Below are 21,531 nucleotides of genomic sequence, written 5' to 3'. Positions count from 1 at the left end.
CATTATTTCCTTTGGTTACATTTTTGAAGAACTTTAGATGTGATTGCCCTGTGTGCCATTTATATGTAGTCCTATAGAATTCCTTCAGCCCTTCAGAGCAGTGAGCATGGGAGAGAGAAGTGGTGACCAGGACTTGGGGGAAAGTGAAGGGGAAGCTGCTCCAGTAGAGGCCCAGGGAAAGGGTGAGGTTTGTTGGACAGTAAAGCCTTATGCAGTGTTAAATGGGAGGAACAGCCTCCACCCTTTTGTGAGAGAGAGGTATTTAAATGTGCAAAGAAGAATGTGTTTTGCTTTCCTCCTCCTCTACCCATTCCTTCCCTTCCTTCTTCATTTTCCTCTTCCCCATGTGAGAGTATGCCACAATCTGACTTCCAGTAAGGTAGCTGAGAGGCATATTGAAAGTGATTGCTATGAACAGTTTAAGTACAAAAAACTTGGTGGATCTGACTTTTGCATTTTGTTAGGATCACAAGCTGTTTAACTCTTGCCTGTTCATAGTAGCATGTGTTTGTTTCTGAACATTCAAACTTTGCTGATGCCATGTCTCTAAAATAGGCCTGTGCAGGCCAGAATTAAAAATAAACCCTGGCCTGGATGTTTACTTGAACTCCCTTGCCTGCTTGCTTGCTCTCTTCCTTCCTTCTCTTTATGCAGAGTTCTTGGAAGAAGCGAGTGCTAGCGACTCTTACTCTGATCTCTAATCACAAGTCTGAGGGGGTGCCAGAGGATCAATTTATCAGCTGACCAGAGGTCCTAATACTGCAGGGGGAGAGGGGAAGCCCTCTTCTTCCCCAAGTCCTTCTGGTAGGAATGGGCTTCTCTGGTTTCAGCCTTTGATGTTTTAGTGGAATTCCTTTAAAATGTAGAGTGCCTATCCAATTGGACCCAGTATCTGGGCAACTAAATGTAGTGCCTAAAGATGGGGATTTTGGAAGAGGGAGAAAGAAAGCGGTATCTTGCTTTCCTGAAAAATTATTTATAATTGTACAGATAAGGCCCATTCTGAGGCTTGCAGTAGGTTTTATCTGAGGGCTGGGCAAATAATTTAGAGGCCTTTTCATTCATCTCATCTTGTTGGATTTCTTTTAAGCTAGTGTAAGTTTGTTCTTTCTTGATGTTTCTGCTGTGCAGAAATCGGTTCAGTCCTCCCTCTTCAGGAGACGCCTAGGAATCCGGGCTGCATTTGAAGTACTTTGTCCCCTGAAAGAGACTCCTGCTAATGCACAAGAGTAAGTGAAGGATGTTACAACAGCTGCAGTTACAACAGTAGCTAATCAAGGATAAAATAGTAGCTTTTTGGTCCTCTTGTTTAATGTATTTGCCAAGGATACCTATATGGGGAAATGACAGTTTGTTGCTTGCTTTTTTTTCTTTCTTTTTTTTACTTCTTTCAAGATGCTTATAACATGCTTTTGAAGTTATCTTTGGGACTTTTATGGAGTCTATTTCCTGTTTATTTCTACTTCTAATTTTATCTGCTTTTGGAGGGAGGGAAGAAGGGTGGGATTTGCATTTGGAACAGTCATTTTTTGTCATCCAAACAGTCACTACTCTGTTTCAGGATATCTAAGCCAGTCATCTTTTCTTTTAAATAGGTTGTATGTCAGTGCTGGGGACTTATTTCAAGTGCTGCAGAAGGTTGAAATGGATTCTCGTTGCAAGCAAGCCATCACGAGAGTAAGAACTGAATTTTCTTGATGTTCATGTTGGTGACTATCAAACCTTCTGGTGCAACAGCTGTGGAGACTGAAGTGTCCTTAATCACAGCATAGATATAAGCGTTGTAGCTTTCAGCTCAAGCTTCCTCATGCTGTTTAAGAGTGTGAACAGAGGCCCAGCTCAGTGTCCATTTAAGTTTTGGCCTTGGAAACAAGCTGTCTCTAGTCCACTATCCAAATGGCTTTGAACTGCAAACTTCTTTTGTTTAAAGACTAATGGACAATCCTCTCCTTTAGAGGGGAGGACTGTGAGATGGTGGCTGTTTGTGTGTGTTGAACACTTTTGTTCTCTACTGATAGAGATGATTTTTGAGTCAGGTGATAGGGACAAAAGGAGGTTCCTTGGTAGCAACAGTCTGTTTTGTTTTATCCAGTCTTGTCATTAAACTCATGGAATTGGATCCGTGTTCTAAACAGCTTTTTAAAACTGTCCTGATTTTACCATGAAAGAGAAGCTGTTTAAAAATGCAGTGATCTAGACTAGTAACTAGACCAACTGAACTTGTGGCTCTCAAATCTTCTCAGAGGTCAATGATTAATCTTATAATTGCTGCTTCTTCAGCCAGGGTGATGCAGGAGACATTCACCTGTAGAGAAGTGAAAGGTAATGAAGACTTCTGTTTTGCAGAGCCAAATTTTTCATTTGCTGTACTTTCTCTCTAGAAGTAACGCACGTCTCACTGGTCTATAGCTGCTTTCTCCAGGAGCTCCCTTGTACCATTTGAAAATGTCTTTTTTTTTTTTTTTTTTTTTTNTTTTTTTTTTTTTTTTTTTTTTTCCCATTGGATTTAGCTGTGCTCTTCTGTTTGGTATTAAGACTTATGTCAGGCTACAGGAAGAGTGCTTTTGTTTAACTGAAGACTTAACTAATGCTTCAATTCATGCCACAGTTTTCAGGGATTAAARATATTAGTTATCCCTAATAGGAGATATGAGATGCAGAGATTCTTGGTATGATATCTGAAAAATTGTTATCCAAAAGTAACATTGCTTTTGAAGAACACAATTGCAGTAGCATTTCCTTGCAGCAGCTTTTGGATGTGTATATTATATGAACTTCTGCCCAAAGGTAATGCCAATTTAAAGCTGATGGTCATAGAAGGCCAGCAGCTGGCAGGCTCCAGTGTGAAGCCTGGAAGTGGAATGAAGAGGTATATGTGTGGTGTTGCCCATTATTGTCCGGGACAGGGGCTGTGTAAACAAAGTTGCCTGAAGATAAACACCCTGCTCTGTAGTTATGCCAAGCTGTCCATTGGATTCTTATTTAAATGCTTAAATCCAGTACATGTACTATGCTCGGAGTTAGTGTTTAGCATGGCTGGTCTCTGGTAGTATGCTATGAAAGTGTCACCTTCACATTACCATCAGTAAAATAATTTAATCCTTTCAGAAAATAATGTCTCTAGAACAATGATAACTAACACAGTATTTTCATTCCTTGGGTCATAACATACAAAAGGCAATACTAGATGAGACTAAAATTGAAGTCTGTAGTAAGAGTATGCTCCTTCTTAAACAGCATGTGATCCAAGAGAGGGAAAATTGAAGGGGCATGACAAATCCTACAGTCATGTGGCAGGTTACTGATGAATCAAAGCATCCTGAAGCTTGCTCTAATACCTTTTGGAGTAGATTGTATTACATCCCCGTTCCTAGTTTTTTAAGATAATCTGAGGGTGTTGGCACTGTCTGTAGCTATATCTAATGCAGGTGTTGATCTGAATCTTCTCTTTCATGTGAAGTCACTCAAAACATGTTCCTGTGACCGGCTGTCAGCTGCCCAGTTTCAGAAGCTCTTTGAAGAACTAGACAAAGATGCCATTAAACAAGTATGTATCTGACAATTATTTATGAAGTACCATAACTGAATGTTTTTTGAACAAAAATGAGTTATAGTATTATGCTATAAAGGCATGAAATTAAACAGAATTTAAAAATTTTTTAACACAGGGTATGATAAATTGTCATTGATCTTAAAATGTTTGTTAATTGCTCATATAGTCCCAAATGGCATTGGCTTTGGGGCTTTTCCTGAGTTATTCTGGAAATGCCAGGTAGTGCTAAATGTACAAAATGCGTATTGTTCTTTCTCTCAGCATTTTTAAATGACTTGGCTAGACAAAATAGATGAGGTGTGTGGGTGTGCGTTTTTGGCTTTTTTGTTTTGTTCAATGGGAAGATTATTTACAAGAAAGTGAGGAAGAGGACTTAGGCTTGCAACATATAGTTTCTGAAAAGTGTTGTGACAAATAATGAGAAGTAGGTTTGTGGGAAATTGTTTTCCAAAGAATTGTGACACATTTGCTGTCTTGCTGTGACAGACCTGTATTAAATACAGGCAGTGCATTTCCCTCATAAATGTGGAGCCTTAATTATTCACTTGAAGATGGGCAGGAAATGGTCTTCTCAACTTGAAAAAAAAACTTTCAGGGGTTCAGAAATGTTGTTTACTGCATTGGAATGGAACTAAGACTTTTGAATCTCTTAAAGAAGATGAATATGGGGAAAGGGGAAAGAGATGTGTAAAATTAGTAGCCTGGTGGTTGGTTTACCTGCTTGGGGCATGGGAGAAGTTGAGTTACTTCACTTCTTGGGTATTATCTTGTGTTGTGCCATAATCACCAACCTATTTGCTATTCAAAAATAATGTCTTGCTAGTGATAGCCAAACTGGAGAGCACCTTCCTATGTTGTCAAACTTAGCGCGTAGCCTTGAAGTTTTGTTTTGAACAAGTCTGTTTCTTTACTCTGAAATTGTGTGGTTTTTTTCCCTGCATCGTTATTAAAGTGCTTATGCTTAATATCTCAGCAAACCCTTTGTGCTCTTCTTTTCAGCATCCTCCTAGTCCAGAGTACCAGTCACATTTTATGCGGAAAATACAGTTAGCCTTTGGCCATCCTTACTTCGGCTACTTGGGGAATGTTGTAGCTCTTGCAAACATTGTTTCTATCTGTGTAAGTAAAGGATACATGTATCCCCCCCCCCCCCCCCGCGAATTTCAGTTCTGTTTTTGTTCTTTAGTCTCTGTTCTGAAAACCACTTTTTGCTACAGATGCCCATGTTTGACATACTTTAATCATGCAAAGTGTTAAGAGAATATCTACAGTTAAGGAATATATTCTGAGCTACTTAAAAAGGTCTGTGCAAATATAATAGTATAACAGTGCAAATATAACAGATTGCCTTGTTCTTGTGCTTAAAATCTGTTTTTGTGCAGCAGTGAAACACTGGGCTCATCAGATTTCTTGTTGTTTAAGGTGGTTTTGGTGATGGATGCAGATAAACAGCCTTCTGAAAGAGATGACTTCTTCCTAGGGGTAAGGTGCATCCATGTTTCTATGGTTATTGCTGTTCCCTGAGGTGTTTAATTCTAAATCTATTTATTTATTTATTTTTAATGTGAAGGCTATCAACTGCTTCTTCATCCTGTACTATCTGCTGGAAATGTTGCTGAAAATCTTGGCAATGGGGTTAAAAAGATACTTATCTTACCCAAGCAATAGATTTGATGGACTTCTGACTGGAATTCTGCTGGTAAGTTTTCTGGTAACTTCTGTATTCCTGGATTTGGTGTCTAGGCTGATTATGAATTGGAAGAGCTAGTAGAAATGCTTTTTTTACATGATACTTTTCAGTGTGCTGAATTCAACTACTTTAGCCAGTGTTCTGGTTTTCAGTGGCTTGATCAGTTTGGTAATGATGGTGATGAATGGTACTCTTAATGTTGCCCTTTTGGAGGTAGACTTCTTGAAACTGGAGAAGTGAGCTTTCTTGTAGGCAGCCTTTTAATGTTATTTGGAGAAGTTCAGTTCTGAAAGAAGAATCATCACATAAGGAAGCCTCTTACATAGTTAAAGATCATTTTGCTTTTTGGATTAAAAAAGTAGCAGAAGATAGATTATAATTTGATAAATTTATTATTACTGTTTGGTAAAAGTCTGAAACTCATATGGCAAGTGAGGCCAAATTGAAATGTAGTGTAATTGATTGTGCATTTCTATATGTGTTACCACTGAGGTGGGTGTGTACGTTGGATTAATTTGGGGAATTTATAGTCAATTATGGCAATTTCAAAGTTTTAAAGTGAACCAAATTAGTGGTTTAAAGCTCTTGAGAATGTTTCCTGTCAAGAAATTTAAATAGTTTTTGAAATTCTAAATTACAAAACTCTGTTTTAACTTTTTTGCCTAACCAAAGATTTTGGAGATTGCAACTTTTGCTGTGTACGGATTTCCTCATCCTGGCTGGTATGTGTTCTTCATGAAATGTTGTACTTTTCCTGGATGCTGGGGGAGTAGGGTAGGGCGTCACATATACATATGTATGCAGTTTATATACATGTACATGTGCGTGCACACACACACACTTATGTCATTATGTTACGATTGTCAGCATGATTCATAACTTACCAAACSTAGGAAAAGTTCCCTCATCTTTGTAGTTGCTAGAGGCTAGGCAATATAGAGAAGTGAAAGAAAATTATTTGATGTTTTCATAAATCCTAAAGTTCTATTTAGCTCTTCTGAGAGAAGGATGCATTTGTATTTCTTGAAATCTGATTTAGAATAATGTCTTGGCAGACCCACACTTATCAAAAGGTGCAAGAGGGGGAATATGATATAACATACACAAGCAGCTACTAACCTGATAATGTTTCAGTATCAGACTCTCTAAGCCCAGTTGTATGGACTCCCAAACAACCAACCAAGCCCCCTCAACACTATAGATTGAAGTCTTACGTTTTGTTTCATGCTGAAGAACTTAGTTTAAATCCATGGGAATTTTTCTACTGTTTATCTACATTGGAATAGCAAGCAATAGTGTTTTGGTTTGCATAAGCGCAAGTAGTACTTTAATAAGTATGTATTTTTCGTTATCAAATGCATGAAAATCATTGTTTCCCTCTTAAAACTTGAAAACTGTAGCCACAACAAAAGAAGGAATCAGTGCACTTTTGGAAGGCTTCCTTGAGTTTCTTCCTTTGAGTTGAGTGTCTTTGTGGTGTGGATCATGATTTAGAAATATCCATCTGTGTTACCAAGGAGTTTTGCAGTATTGTCTTTCCTCCCTGCCACCTGCCTGCATTCCCAGCAAGAAGAGCATCCAGCATGCCAATGTAAATGCCAGCCAAAACTCAGGCTGAGTTAAAGTGTATGCATATTGCTTATAGAATACATGCATAAGGAAAAAGGCTGGCAAGCCAGCTTGTTAGCCTAGTGCTTTGTTTGAAGCCTAGCTTCAGCCAAACACATCCTGAAGGATTAATGTGTGTTCTTTGTATAGCTAGCAAATTCCTGAAGTATCTCTCTATAGCAGTAATTTTGTTTAGCTTTGTTTTCTGAAGGGACTCTCTCTGGAGCTCCACTGTAAGAAGGAAGGTCAGTTACCTAGGCATGTTAGTACAAACATACACTTTGAAGAGCATTATATGCATATTTAAGATTTTAAGCTAAATGGATCTCTTCTGTCATCAGTCATTAGTGTTCACTGTAGCTGAGATTTCTGTTGAGTAAATTGACTTGCTTATACCAATTATAGATTGTACATGGGCTATTTCAGGTTTGAAGGGACTTCAGGAGGTCTCTAGTCCAGCCTCCTGCCCAAACCAGGGTCAGCTATGAGATCAGACCAAGTTATTCAAGGCTTTATCCAGCTGGGTCTTAAAAAACCTCCAATGATGAAGACTGCACAACCTCACTGGGCAACCTGTGCCACTGTCAGATTGTCCTCATAGTTTAAAAAGTTCTTCCTTATAACCAGTGTGAGCCTGTCTTGTTTCAACTTAAGTCCATTGTCCCTTGCCCTCCTGCTATGCCCCACTGTGAACAGCCTGGCTCCGTTGTCTTTAGGACCTCTTGGTAGGTATTGCAAGGCTGTTGCCAAGTCCTTCTGAAGTCATCTCTTCTCCAGGCTGAACAAGTCCAGCTTCCTCAGCCTCTCCTTGTAGGGCAAGCATTCCAGCCTCTGGCCATCTTGTTGGCCCTCTATTGACCTTGCGCCAGTTCATCAATCACCTTCTACTGGGGGGCCCAAAACTGGATATACTATTCTGGTCAGTCATAGATTATGAGGAAATGAAACTTTACATACAGAAGTGAAACTTTCTTTTTCACAAAACTTTGAATGTCACAGATGTTAACCAAAAGTTATGGGGAATTTGCAGCTACCTGCAGTCCAGAAACTTTAACTGAGTCTTTCTGTCATGGGCTGCTTCTCTAGTTTGTTGTACTCTTTTGTCTTTCCTAGGAGACCTGAGTTGATGGGCTTGCTATCTCTGTGGGATATGGTTCGACTGCTGAACATGTTAATTGTGTTCAGGTTCCTGCGGATTATTCCTAATATGAAGGTGTTTGTTTTTCCTGTCCACGCTGCTGATTTCTTTATTAGTTGAATGATAAATCTTGTTAAAGTCTCTTAGAATAATGTGTAATAGCTTGTAATTCTCTTGCATCTGAGTGGGATTATAACTCAACAATCTTGACTCTAGCTGTCTGTCCAGACTGTCACACAGCTCCTCATTAACTCACTCTTCCTTCAGCTATTTTTCTCTGTTGAGATGGCAGGGAAGTTCTGCTGATCTCGCTGCAATTGATGCTGGTATTCTAAAGTGGGTAGAGAAATACATCCAGAAATACTGGTAAACCTTGTATTGGGATCCATTTTTAAATGGATGAGTGTCTTTGAAGGCACAGTACTCAGGAGGTGGTAGTCTTCCTCTTGCTTTATATTGTCAGACTTTTTGGTCATGCAAAGGGTTATTTGGGAAGAACTCCTTTTTCCACTTGCTGTTTAGGTTAAAACTTGAATCTGGTTCCCGAATACCCATATTTGAATTGGGAATAACTTGAGGAATTTGATTTGTTTGTTACAATACTGCACTTAGACTTGCTTGAAATGTAAGCCCAGATTCATGTCAGGTGCTGGACTTGTATCTTAGTTAATACAATATAAGTATCCAGCTGATGTAATTAGAGGTCATAATGTCAGTGAAAAGTGTCAACTAGAAATCATGTGGGTCAGTTGTGGGGCATTTCTGGTTGATTCATTGTTGTGTCTTCACTGTGCAAATATCCCTTTAGGTCATAGTACTTGTGTGTACCTAAAATACATCATAATGTGCATGTATGGAAATGAGTGCAGTATTGTTCATTAATTTTACATACCTCAAGGAAATATCATTGTGTGAAAGGTGATTGTGTTTAGATGTGCATCATTTTCCTAGTTGGTATTTCTTTGTCCTTTTACTAAAAGTAACTTGAAAGGGCTTGAAAGTTTGAATGTAATACATACAAATTTCTGCTTTGCTTTATTTAGTTCATGGCTTTAGTTGTGACTACACTGCTGGATCTGGTAAAAAACTTGAGAGCCTTTGCAGGAATCCTGGTGGTAAGTCATGATGTGAGATTGTCGCCCCCTCTCCCCCCACTTTTTTTTTTTTTTTTTTTTTGGTAGCATGCCATATAATGCAGGTGTGTCTTCAACGAAGTAAATCAGGGTCTTTGGATGAGAATTTCCATGAACAGTAACAATTCACAATAGCCAGCCAGTTCTTTAGGCATGTCTTGCAAAGATGCAACAAACTACTGTTTTGTTATGGGCAGCAATAACAGGTGCAACACTATGGGTGGCAATGCCTAATGTATCACTTTCCTTTAGGTGTACCTTTAAAGAATTTTTGAAACGTCTCCTTCGAAGTGCCTGCCTCAGGCTGATGTTCTAGTTTCCAGGAAGAGTTCATCTGATTCTAAAAGTAGCCTTGTTTTCCTTACCTTGGCTTGCTTATGTTAAAGTAAATAACAAAAAATAGCTGTTTTGCTGAGAAGGTCTTCAGATGGCATGTTGGGACATGAGGATTTTTGAAAGCCTCTGTGGTCCTGTTTTAGGTGTGTCTGGGATATAGAACATATACTATGTGAATGTGATTAAAAGCTGGATCACAATGCATGATGTCCATTACTCTTACTAATTCTGCATTTCCTAACTCCTAAGTTCCTGGCTTTGCAACTATATCTTCCTGCCATAGCATGTGAGGATTTTTTTTTTTTTTTTGGTTGGTTGGTGTTTTGTTTTTGTTTTAATATACCTTAAATTGAAGTAATGCTTAGAGAGCAGGATTTGCTGTGTATTAGATGTTGTCTAAAAAGTTGTTCTAATATATCAAAACAACAACTTCCTTAGCATACAATTTAGCCAGAGTATTGGATTTTGTCATAACTAATCTCTGCTTTTAACTGTTTGTAGGGGAGGGGCTTTAAGTTGCAGCCTGCAGAGGTCTTTGTTGTAATTTCAAATAAGAATGATGATTTAGGCAAAGATAAGTGGGTAACAACTTTGTCCTGCAGCATAAGTCACACTTGCCATTGGGAGCACCCCTTGAAACTGAAAAATGCTTCAGGAGTGCACAGACTAGGAAGTTAGTCCTTGCACTGAAAGTAAATCTTAGGGGCATGAGTTAAGTACTGATATTGTATAAACTTTTTTTTTAACCAGTATATAGTAGGACCAACTTTAGTATAATGAAGAACTTCTGATGCTTCTTCAAAATAAATAAATTCAATGCCCATCCAAAACCACCATGCAAAATGTTACTTTGCCTTGTGGTTACTCAGCGTAATTAGCTGTGTAAAGGCTTTAACTGATGCTCTCTGTTAATTTTGCCAGTTCTTGTTTGAGTAAGTACACCAGACTGCAGGAGCATACATTTGCTTGTCCCTCCTGTCACAGGCTGGTAGGGTGGCATGATGGATAGGTGAGGGAGGCAGTTATTGACATTGCTGCTGATGAATCTGACAGAGCCCCAGGAGACAGCAGTCTTTGGGTGACCTCAGCTGGGCTTGGCACCAGGACCCCAAAGCGGTGCTGTGACTGGCATGGCTGTACATGTGCTACAGCATTCCTCCAGAAGCTCTTTTCCTTCCTGACAGACATAGCTAGGATGGCAGGAGACTAGTATATGCTTGATTTTTATTTTTAGGAATTATGCTTTGGCATTTCAGTGTGGAATCCCTGCCTTTCTATATGGTGCTTTCACATAGTGCTTGTGAAGTGGTTTAAACGTCTGCTACAGATTAGTCCTTAATGCCAGGAGTATGAGTAGTATCCTGCACCAATTGTGAGGCAAGTCTCTGGCAGAGAGCTTGCAGTCTAAGCAAAGTGTTTGCCACTTCCGTTAACTTAATTTGCTTTTACTTGAGGCTAAGGAGAGACTTTTACTGAGCTTCCACCATAGTGAAGTGTGACTCCGTTATTGGCCAATGCAAAACATCTTTCCTAATATTAGCATGGAGCATATGCTGATAAATTAATGTAACTTATTTTTTAGCTAAACTTTCAGGTAATGCATGTTTTAGATTTAATATTTTCTGTCAAACAATTAAGTTGGCTTTTACTATTGTCAAGGCAGATGCTCCATCTTCTGGTAAGCTGTGGAATGGTAGCTTCAACTTCTCCAGTAGTGTTCAGGGTATTGTGATTCTATAGCACAGAATAGTCTCTCTTTTCCTCCTCCTGGGCCCCCTCTTGAGACTATTTAGTAGCAAAATACAGAACTGTGACTGATGACACTTTCATTAGAAAACTCATCTGGTTTCAAGCAACCCTGGACAAATGGCTCTTTACTCAGAGAAGTTAGGAAGTTGCAGGTCTGGAACAGTCTTTGCTTTTAAGATAAAACTTGTTAAATCACCTAGGCAACTGCTGAAGACTGTGAAAGCCAGCTCTTTTTAAAAGTGGTTTGTATTCCTAAAAAGTAAAGGAGACCAAAGCTCCAAAATTGTTTGCGCTATTGAAGCCTTTACTTTTAGACTAGTCCAACTTTTTTTTGAAAAGCTACGGATGTAATATAATATATTAGCTTATTCTTGTCCTTCAGTTAGGTTTTGTAAAAGCTTATTTTCACTGAATCTAAAACGAACAGAAAGGTCCGTAGATACCTGAAGATTTTACACCTATAGGTAATGGGCTTTTTTAAGTCACTGCTCTGCAGTGTTAATAGTTAAACATCAGCATTCTGAGAAACAACTGTAAAATAGATCATAAAGAAAAATGATTTAATGCATTTTAACAACTGAAAGTTAAACAGAATATTAAAAAGTATGAGCAAACATTGAAAAAGTGTGCAGGCTTTAAGAAGTATTTTTCACTTAGCCTCTGGAATTGTTTTTAACCATGTTCTTCRCCTGTGGTACTAACATAAATTCCATTCCTAACATAATTGCATTGTTTTCTTGTTTAGTCATAGAAATATTCAGAACTAATGCTTACGTATGTTCCTTCCAGGTGGTTTTCTATGCATTTGCTATAACTGGCATAATGCTATTTAAAGGTGCTGTTGTCCCTATGGGGAATATCAGGTAAAGTTCTAAACATAAGTATTTGGAAAGATTATTTTAGTTTTTCAAAATGCTGCTGTAGCTCTGCCTTTATGCTGCTGAATTATTAACTAAATGCCCCTATCTTTGTCTCCTTTTCTGTACTCTCTGCTGTTGTAGCGTATTTTTAATTTGTCATATGTAAAGCATCTGTATCTCTGAGCTTCTGAGTAGTTTGTGGTGGTTCTTATTGTTGAAGCCCTTCCTTTAATACTAAATAGCACAGACCTTATTTGTTACACTTTCAGTTCCTTCTTGCTGTATTGAAATTGCAGAAATGCTTGTCTCAAGGTTGACATTTTACCCCACTGTTGATCTGAACTATTTGAACTATTACCCATGTTTTCTGCCCACATGAGGTACTTAACTTCATACAAGGTACTTAAAAAAAAAACAAAACAAAACTTACTTCTACAATATAGTACATAGACAGCTCTGCTTATTTGAGATCCTAATTCTATTGTAGTATCGTCAATACAACATCTGGTAATCGCACTCTGCAGTGTGGGACCTATGAGCAGCTGGAATATTGGCCAAACAACTTTGATGACTTTGCTGTGAGTCTGATCATAGAAGAAATCCATGCCCCTCTTCCTCTCTGCTCGCCCTCTCCCCTCATTTTCTGAGGCTTTTAAGTATGTAATATAGCCACTCAATTTCTGTTTTCTTTAGGCAGCAGTGGTGACCCTCTGGGATGTGATGGTGGTGAACAACTGGCAAGTCTTTCTGGAAGCATTTTCAAGATATTCAAGTCCGTAAGTAGCAGTAATAATATTGAAACAGTCCCATATGCATCTAACTTGTACAGTAAATGAACAAGAATTACACACACAGCACAATTCCTAGCGTCTGGTAAGAGGAGTGCTGCTTACCTGTGTCTCGTATCAACTCGGGTAGCTAAGAAACAAAGCTAATACTTTATGGACATCCTTTAGCTCATGTAACTTGGTACTTGCTCTGGCTCTTGGATGCCACAAAATCTGTGGTCATGTTTAGAAGGGATTGGAAACTGGCTGGGTAGTTGTCATCTTCCAGAGAAGACTGAATTACTTAAAGTGGATTCTAAATAGGTTTGCAACATGTATTGGGTGGGTGGGAGTTACTGAAGAGCCCATCTCACGGAAGAGAGATTAGTGAATCACTGTAATCAGTTCTGAGCTGCTTCTATATTTTCTCTGTGACTAAATAGTTCATTGTAGACTTAGAACCTTAGAGATATCTTTCATTTGTATTTTATTTTATGGGAATGTTTGAACTGGATAGTCTCTGAGTTTAGTTGTTTTCCAGTGATACTTTTGCTATGTGATTTCTGTGGAGTCATGATTTCACCCRTGTTTGGGAGCTAGCAGTCTGAATCCAATAGAAGGAAATGTTTTTTCACCGAGTGTGCAGCTAAGTTGTGGAATGCCTTTTTGCAGGCTATTGTGTGTGATAAATGTTTAATGTGGTCCAGGGAAGTCTGGGCAAGTCATGAAAGAGAAATCCATTGGGACCTGCAGTGAATGGAAATGAGAACCTCTAGCTCAGGAAGTCTCTGAACCGCAAATGGTTGGAGGTTGAGAGACTACTTGGAGGGAGCCTCATAGGTATTTTGCCACATTGTTACATGTTTTCCTATGCTTCTGTATTTGACTAGTCTGAGAGACACATCTTTTGCTCTGATCCAGTATGACTTCTCCTAGGCTGTTTTTCTTTCCCTTTAGAACTATATTTACTGGTGGGGAGAGAATCTTCTTGGCTAACTTAATGAAAGGTTTAGGATTTTTGTTCCAGGCCATCCTTTAGATCAAGAAGGTAGTATTACTAACTTCTAACGAAAAATGTGTTTTCCTGGCTTTCTTCAATCACTTTCAGGCTATGGTTATTTATTATCTATGTTATTTATTTATTGTCTTTTAATCTGATCTGCAGGTGGGCAAAGACCTATTTTGTAGCCTGGTGGTTGATTTCCTCTGTCATCTGGGTCAATCTCTTCGTAGCTTTACTTCTAGAGGTAAGGAAATGTGTTTGTCTGATATTAGGTCCTTGAAGACTGTTAATTATCTTGTAAACCTATTAGAAAATTCTTTGTTTTCTGTATTTTTTTGGGGGGAGGGGGGAGTGAAGACATCAACACTGGGATGAAAAAAAGGCTACTCATCCTAAAGAAGACCTAATAATGTAACAAAAGCATATATTTAACTAAATGTGGATCAGAGATTATCTGGTTAATAGCCAGCAGTGGGAGGGTAAGAACAGTAATGAAAAAATGCCATTACCATGCAGTTTCCTCATTGTGAGCATCCTTGACTTGTTGCCATTCTTTACGGGGTTGTGATATTCATATTAGATGAGGCCCTAAATGAAGGTCCCATCTGCTTTGTGCAGATGTTGAAGAACCCAGAGAAACCAGAGAACTACTTTGGGAAGAGTAGGTTGGTTTTGTGTGTGCATACTTATCTTTTCTCTGCCTGACCTTCCCTAATAGACATTGTAGCAGCATTTTCTTTGCTAGACAGCTGTGTATTTTGCTTGAGACTGTCACAAATCTTGTTGTGTTTCATTGGTTGTATACATTTGTCATTATAGCTTGCTCACTATAAAGTGTCTTTATAGTACGTGGAAAAAAAATTTGTAAATATTACAGAGCTGCTTGTTTCTTGTATTAACTTTAACACTAGTTATCTGAGTTTCAGTTTTTTTCCGGCTGCTTTGTCAGCAAATTCCCGCCCTGCTCTGTATTGTTACCCTCCTACAAAGGCAATCAAACTGACACTAGAAGGGTGAAACTGATAACTTACTTATTTGGAAGATTGTCCTCTAGAGCACAAGTGGGTTCTTAAAGAAGCAATGCCAGGACAAACACATAGTTTTAATCATCTCTTGCCTCTGTGTACTTTCCTGCAAGTCTAAATGCCTTTGAATTGTTGATACTGCATTTAACATTAATCTTGGCCATCTGCTCCAAGTTAATCATTGTAGTCTTCTACAAGCAGTGGAAGAATTGGAATACCTCTAGAGGGCACTTCACCCCATCTTAAAACCTGTGAGAAATTCTCTTTTGGAGATGTCTGCTTTTTTTTTTTTTTTTTTTTTCTCCTTCCCTTGACTGCATAGAGAACTGAAGTTTACTACTGGAGGCAAAATGGTGAACTTTCAGACATATAAAATTAGGTGAGATGAATCTCATGTTAAGCCTCAGTATTATCTATGAGCAATTTGGGAGAGACTTTCTAGCTGGGAGTCAACCCTGTAAGTCGTCTGCCTGCTTGCTTCTGCAGGGCTGTGACCAAAGATTGCTGTGGTAGCCAAGAGGTAGTTGTGGAGAGGGAGAGCAGGATATCACTGTTTTCCTTCTTTCCCGCCCCTCTTCTCCTGAGCTGTTTGTCTACTCCCTAGGTCTTGATTTCTCAGTGTAATTCAAAACAGACAAGGGAGCATGAGAAAACCAGAAGTTGAGTCTAAGTTGCAATGTCTGGACTAGGAGTATTTATATTATGGGTTTTTTGGTTCTCTCTTTTTTTTTCCTCTAAAGAGGAAAAAATTCAAAGCAGGTAAACTCTTATGGGTACTTCAAACAGTTATTGTGAGGAGACAGCTCTTGCTGTGAGTAGTTAGAAGACTGCAGGACTATTTTCAGCTCTACTGTTCTTTCAGTGTGTGATGAGAAAACTATTTCATTCCTGTACAACAGACTTGAAAAAGTAGTGAACTACAGCCAATAAATATACTTATGCCTAAATAAATCATTGTTCTTTTTAAGGGTGTACAGATACAATTTGCCATGAAACAGTAAAAAGTAACACTTCTACCAGTTGGTTTGTGGCTGTGTTCTGCTCATGTGTACAGCCTGTGTTATGTATATGACTTCTTTGTTGTACCTATCTATCAGATGTCTATGAACTCTGTCAGCATTTAAATTTTGATGCATTCCAGCTCTCTACTCTGCCGTTCTCTGTAACAAAAACTCTTCAAGACCTAAATATATAGACCTCGCATAACCTCTTTTCTGATGTCATTAGAAATAGGCTTTAATTTTTTTCTGCTCTTTTTACATTCCAGAACTTTATTCACAAGTGGGACCGTCGCTGTCATTGGGAGCCTCTCTCAGACATTGAATACCAAAGGACAGTTGAACTAATGTTCAGGTAAGTTATACTGGGCTTGATAATTGATCTAGTTTTCCAGCTGATGTTTAGCTCTCCTTTAAAGATAGTGTGCTGACTGCAAGAGGGTAAAAAGGCTCGACTCTTATTCTGTGCCTGCATTAATCTGTTAGCCTGGAAAAGCCCAGTAAGTGCTTTAGTTAGGCCTGCTCTTACCTGCTTTGATGGCTAACTCTTATAAATTCTTTGCCCATGTCCTCTTGAGAGAAGAGGTGTTAGAGGGGAATGGTGCTGAGAAGAAAAGGGAAGATGAAAAAAGTGATGCGCATTCTTGTCTTATTATGAAATTGTGGGTGGTGAGTTGATACTTGATCATCGTGCACAAGCAGAACTTCTGGTGCAGATTGGATATTCAGTAGTGGTATCAGGAACATGTTCTCATTTAAGCAGTTTTTCAGGAAAACAAATCCATTGACCTCCAGTTGTACTGTACTGTGTGCAGGAAATTGCTTCTCTGCTCCTTGTGGGAAAACAGCTGCTGGTTTCCACGACACATCTGTAAAAGGATGGATCACTTGCAAGTGGATGCATCTTTAGGGAGCATCAGCTTATTGTGATTTTAATTCCTTGTTTCAGTCTTGAAAAGAGCACATGTTACATCTCAGCTCAGCGATTTTTTATTTATTTTTTGGTGCAACACATGCTGAGAAGTCCCCTATGCTGCCCCTAACAAGTCATGGTTTTTCTTTGTAGAGATGTTTTGGAAGAACCTACAGAGGAAGAGCTAATGGAAAGACTGCACCAGCATCCACACCTGCATTTATGTAGGTGACTGATTGGTGGGAAGGACTGATTTATTTAGACCTCTGTTTTGTTGAGATTGTCAGCTGGAAGAAACTGAATGGATTTTCTGTGAGATGCTGTAATAGGGGCTTGCAGGACAATGTGTAAAGTTTTGGTTGGCAATTCTCTGCAGGAGGAGTTTTTAATTATTGGCTTATATATTTTTTTCTGGAAAAAAAAAAGTATTTGAATCCTGCTTATTTGACTTGATTTTAAGTTGCAATTTTACAGCAATATTGCAGCCGTTATTTTTATAAACTATTGGTACCAGAATATTTTTATTTTCTTTTTTTAAAAAGGGAAAGTGTTAAAATGACAGTGCACTTTAAAACATGAACTTTGTGACCACTAAGCCTGCTGCTTTTTGCAGCACAAAAAATGGAACTGCCTCTTGTGGTAGGAGAGTGTGCCAAGGACTGTGCCTTGCAATTTGTGAATGGATTAGGCAGGACTAGAACAAGATCCTTAACCCTTTTTGTAATAATGAAAGATGAAACACTATTTTTATTAAAACATGACACCAGCATATTTTACTTTCTAAATTTTCAGGAGTAGTTAATCACTTTGGAACACAGCTGGGTTCAACTCACTGTTGATCTTAACAACAAGGAGTGTCTACCTGGCACCTCCTCTCTTTCTTTGTTTTGGATCTAGGGTTCATGCTGGTTGCATCACACTGATAACTTTGAGAATAGTTATAACTTTGAATGGAACAATTATACTCATGGTTTTCAATGCAGTAAAATTGAGCTCTGCTTCAGAGTAAATATTCTCATGTTGCTTTTTAGTGAACTCTTCCTTTTGCTTTCTTCCAAGTTTTGTTCTTCACTGTATCGTATTCCATGAAAAGCTGAAGGGAATGAATTTTGGCCAGAATGTAGCATCATGATCACTGTGAGTCTTCCCCTTAAAGGTGGGGGGAAATGGTTGAACGGGATAATCAAGTGCTTAGCAGCTCAGATTTTCTTCTGAGTCCATGGGGACTTGAAAGTGTTTAACCAGTGTTGCAAGATCTTGTTCTTTTATGGCTTTGTGGTCACGTGCTGTATACCACTAAGTCTGGTGACCTGGGTAATACTTGTCAGGTAAATAACTTTGACAACAAATCTGCAGTCGAGAATTAACAGTAAGTTATAACTACATGCTTTTCGTTTATCTCGTAGTATTCCACCAGAAAAGGTGTTTCTGTTTGGATCTTTGTCGCATAACTAGAAACTCACTATGAAGAATAGAATTAATCCCAACTACTATTTTTATATGTAAAAATGAAATTACCCTCTGTGGTGGTGATTATCATTATTTGAAGCACTTGCAATTAAAATAGACTTTATTGTGACCACATCTGCATTGACAAGGGCTTGGGGTGTGTGGGAATGGACTTAAATTGCTTCTATTTATAAGTTACTTGATCCACTTAGATAACAGTATTTTTGGAAAGCGTGCCAGGCAGTCAACCTACTTACTTTTCCAGTTTATCACCCTCCTCTTTTTTCCACCCATCAGTCTGTTCTTTCTTTCCTGCATTAGCAAGAGGAAATTCTCTGGGATGATGGTCCATTTGAGCTCAGCAGCATACTTCTATATTGTTGTCTTGCTGTTGTTTAAAAGTTATGTGGTGATTCTTGTCTGTTTCTTTACTTGCTGCTTATTTTCCTTGTGCTATGGAACAAAATACAAGTGGTGGAATTTGCATATGTGTAGAACAAATATGAATTGAGCTCTGAGCCATTCCAACAATCTGTCCTTACTTCTGTGCTCTTGCTTCTTAAGCCATGTTGTTATTTGTGTACACCCTCTTGTATCTGTTCCATAATAATCCTAGTTACTCACTTGCACTGGTTCCAGTGGCATTACCATTTTCTGGGGTCATGCACACATAGCAAGTAGATAAAGGCATCAGCACAGTGTTTTCCTCGATTTTTGGTTTGTTTCTTTCAGTATAGTTTTATGTCAGGATGGTTTCTGCTCCTAGCATGACTTAGCTAATACTACTAGTTTATTGGCACTTAATAATGGAGGTTAAATACTCTATTTTACCTTCTTGCTCAGAATTTCTTATTTGCTTTGTTTTCTGCCTTTCTGAATTCTTGGAAAAGTAGCTATATTTGCCTTGCTAAACAGGAAGTGGCCAGTTCCTATCTGCTTGCCAGTTTCACTTTCTTTGGTTCTTAACTTTTTTGTTGGCCTTTACATTCCACTACAATCTACCAAAGCAACATGAATTAGTGTGGCATTATCATAAACCTCATAAATGTCTCCAGTGTGCAGTCTTTGCGTCTGGACAGATATGAAGGGGATACTTTTAGTCTTGTTCTTGTGTGTTTCACGTTTGTGTAATAGACTGAGAATGTAACTAGAAGTTGATACAAAAATGCGGTATCTAATGTCAATTATACTGTAAGATATAAATGACTACATGATACAAGTCTTATGCAATAATTGTATAAATCGTGAAAACGCATGCATGTAACTGGGTAAAGTTTGAGGTTTATATAATTAAAAAAACCCTTTCCTTCTTAAAATATGGAAATCATTGAGATGTTGAAATGATTCTTGTGGTTTCTTTTTGTTTCTTTTGCCCAGGTACTGATTTCTGTCATGCTCAGTATCCATGCTCCCATTATCTTTACCAGTTGGAGGCCCACAAAAGAGGTTACATGCAGGTGGGCCATAACAGCCTAGTTTCAAAATGCAGATCTTAAAATATGCAGCTCAGTTTTTGTTCATTTCTAGAGGCACCTGGAATCATCTGTAGGTACTTGATATGTTTGATTTTCCAGATGAAACTTCCTTGCAACTGAATCTTGAGGGTGCTGGGCAGCTTTTGCACCATTTGCATTTCAGTCTTGCTGCATCTGCAAACTAGATATTTCTTCGTCTGATTTTCCTGAAAGTATCAACACGGTAGGCATTTATATCAACTCATAGCATATCAAATGGATTGGATTTCACACATAGTGTAGCAGTCTGTGGCATTCTTTTGAAACAGCTTCTGGTTTAGCAGGTTGGGTTTTTTGTGTTTACAGAACAAAACCAATTCTGTGTCAAGACAAAGGCTGCTTAGGTTTGCTATCCTGTCTGTGACAGTGGCTGTTGTAGATGCTTAGGTGAAGCCTGTAGGAGCCAAAGCAAGTATAAGATGATCTTTCTCCTTTGTACCTCTTGCATTTTCTGACAATTAGCAAGCTTGGAAGTTCCTGAGTTTGAAGCTTCATTTGGACCTCACATTTGATAGCTTATGGTAGACCTATTGTGATGAAATTTGCCGCCGCCTTCTTCTTGCCCATTGTCTTGGCCTTCACCACATCCTGTGTTGATGAATTCCACAAGTTACACATTCTGTGAGAGAGTATTTGACAGACAACAGTTCTGATGGCTATGGCATTCACCAGAAAAATGGAAATAGCATAAGTTTTGTTCCTGCCTGATTAAATAAGCTCACATTCTTCTAACTTTTTTTTCCTGATCTGTTTTGAATTTATATTACCCAAAGATTCAGTAGTGGAAGGAGAAAGGAGACACGATTGAGGTGTTCAGTATTTCTGTTGAAAGAAATGCACCTCACAAGCACGCTTAACTACAAAGAAACTTACAAAGATCATTCTGATCAGAGCTGCAGATAGTGCAGCCAGAATAATCTAGTGACTGTGTACAAACTACAGACAGAGGAGAAAACACACTCTCTCGGGTGTTGAGGGATTAAGTAAGTAAAGTACTTGAAGCACGTTATCTCTGCATTGTAGTATTCGTGTACATCTCTTGACATGTTTAGAGAATGTTGCTTTTTCATCCCTCCAACTTTTCTTTTTTTTTAGCTTCCAGAAAAATATAGGGAAAAATGGGGCCTATAGGAAAAATGATGTGAAGTATTCATCAATTATCTCTGAAATGAGAGGCAAAGGTATCTTTTAATTTGTGTCTGTTAGAGAGTTTCTCTTCACCTGCCATTATATTGCAAGTAGTAGCACCTGTGCATAGTGTTACCTTTGTGCTATTGCTAAACATTCCTTTAGCCAGATGAGGTCATTTTAGTATTCCAACTGTTTGTGTCTTGGCTTTTTATTAAAAACAAAGTAAAAATAGAAGTCTGCCTGCTTTTTTATATAGGTTTTAATAATCTTTACTAGATTTTTTTTCCATCAAATAAAAACCTGTTCAACTGATGGAGTTTTCCACAAATCAAGTGGATTTCACTTAATCTGCAGTCCTTATAAACATTGCGACATTAATTATGTGAAATCTATGTAGAAATAATTTGGGGGAGGAGGGATAGGACTTGGTTTATACTTCACCTTTAAGTTGTTCATTTTATAGGAGGCTACTAGGTTTCAAAATGACTTTGATAAACTAGAAGAAATTGCCAAAATTATTAATGTAAAATTTAATAAAGATAAATGTAGACTATTAAACTTTAGAAGTCAAATACAGAAATACAAAATGGGGATTAAGTAGTATTATAGAGAAAATATAGTGTTTATAGTATACTACAATCTGAATGATCTAACAGCATCTGAA

The 21,531-nt window shown here is 38.3% G+C and overlaps 1 protein-coding gene across 39 annotated transcripts in view; it reads left to right on the top strand.

The window, feature by feature from the left end:
• Nucleotides 1-21,531, top strand: part of TPCN2 (two pore segment channel 2) — a 79,994-nt gene that overhangs the window by 13,804 nt on the left and 44,659 nt on the right. For 19 of the 39 annotated variants that reach the window (XR_003257369.1, XR_003257363.1, XR_003257370.1 and 16 more), the window contains exons 12-26: nucleotides 1,132-1,229; nucleotides 1,596-1,677; nucleotides 3,461-3,547; nucleotides 4,553-4,672; nucleotides 4,976-5,035; nucleotides 5,124-5,252; nucleotides 5,916-5,965; nucleotides 7,965-8,064; nucleotides 9,033-9,104; nucleotides 11,997-12,070; nucleotides 12,555-12,645; nucleotides 12,761-12,843; nucleotides 14,000-14,081; nucleotides 16,130-16,215; nucleotides 16,927-16,997. Coding sequence is in view for 19 of the 39 variants with exons in the window: in XM_026089311.1 (XP_025945096.1) it covers nucleotides 1,132-1,229; nucleotides 1,596-1,677; nucleotides 3,461-3,547; nucleotides 4,553-4,672; nucleotides 4,976-5,035; nucleotides 5,124-5,252; nucleotides 5,916-5,965; nucleotides 7,965-8,064; nucleotides 9,033-9,104; nucleotides 11,997-12,070; nucleotides 12,555-12,645; nucleotides 12,761-12,843; nucleotides 14,000-14,081; nucleotides 16,130-16,215; nucleotides 16,927-16,997 (1,285 nt within the window). In the remaining 20 variants the exon portion in view is untranslated. The other 20 variants (XR_003257376.1, XR_003257377.1, XR_003257378.1 and 17 more) reach the window with 10 other exon arrangements.

This window comes from Apteryx rowi, unplaced genomic scaffold, assembly GCF_003343035.1.
Source record: "Apteryx rowi isolate R43461 unplaced genomic scaffold, aptRow1 scaffold_81, whole genome shotgun sequence".
In the NCBI taxonomy this organism is placed as follows: Eukaryota; Metazoa; Chordata; class Aves; order Apterygiformes; family Apterygidae; genus Apteryx; species Apteryx rowi.
Note: the sequence above shows the minus strand (reverse complement) of the source record. Positions and strands in the feature narration are given on the sequence as shown.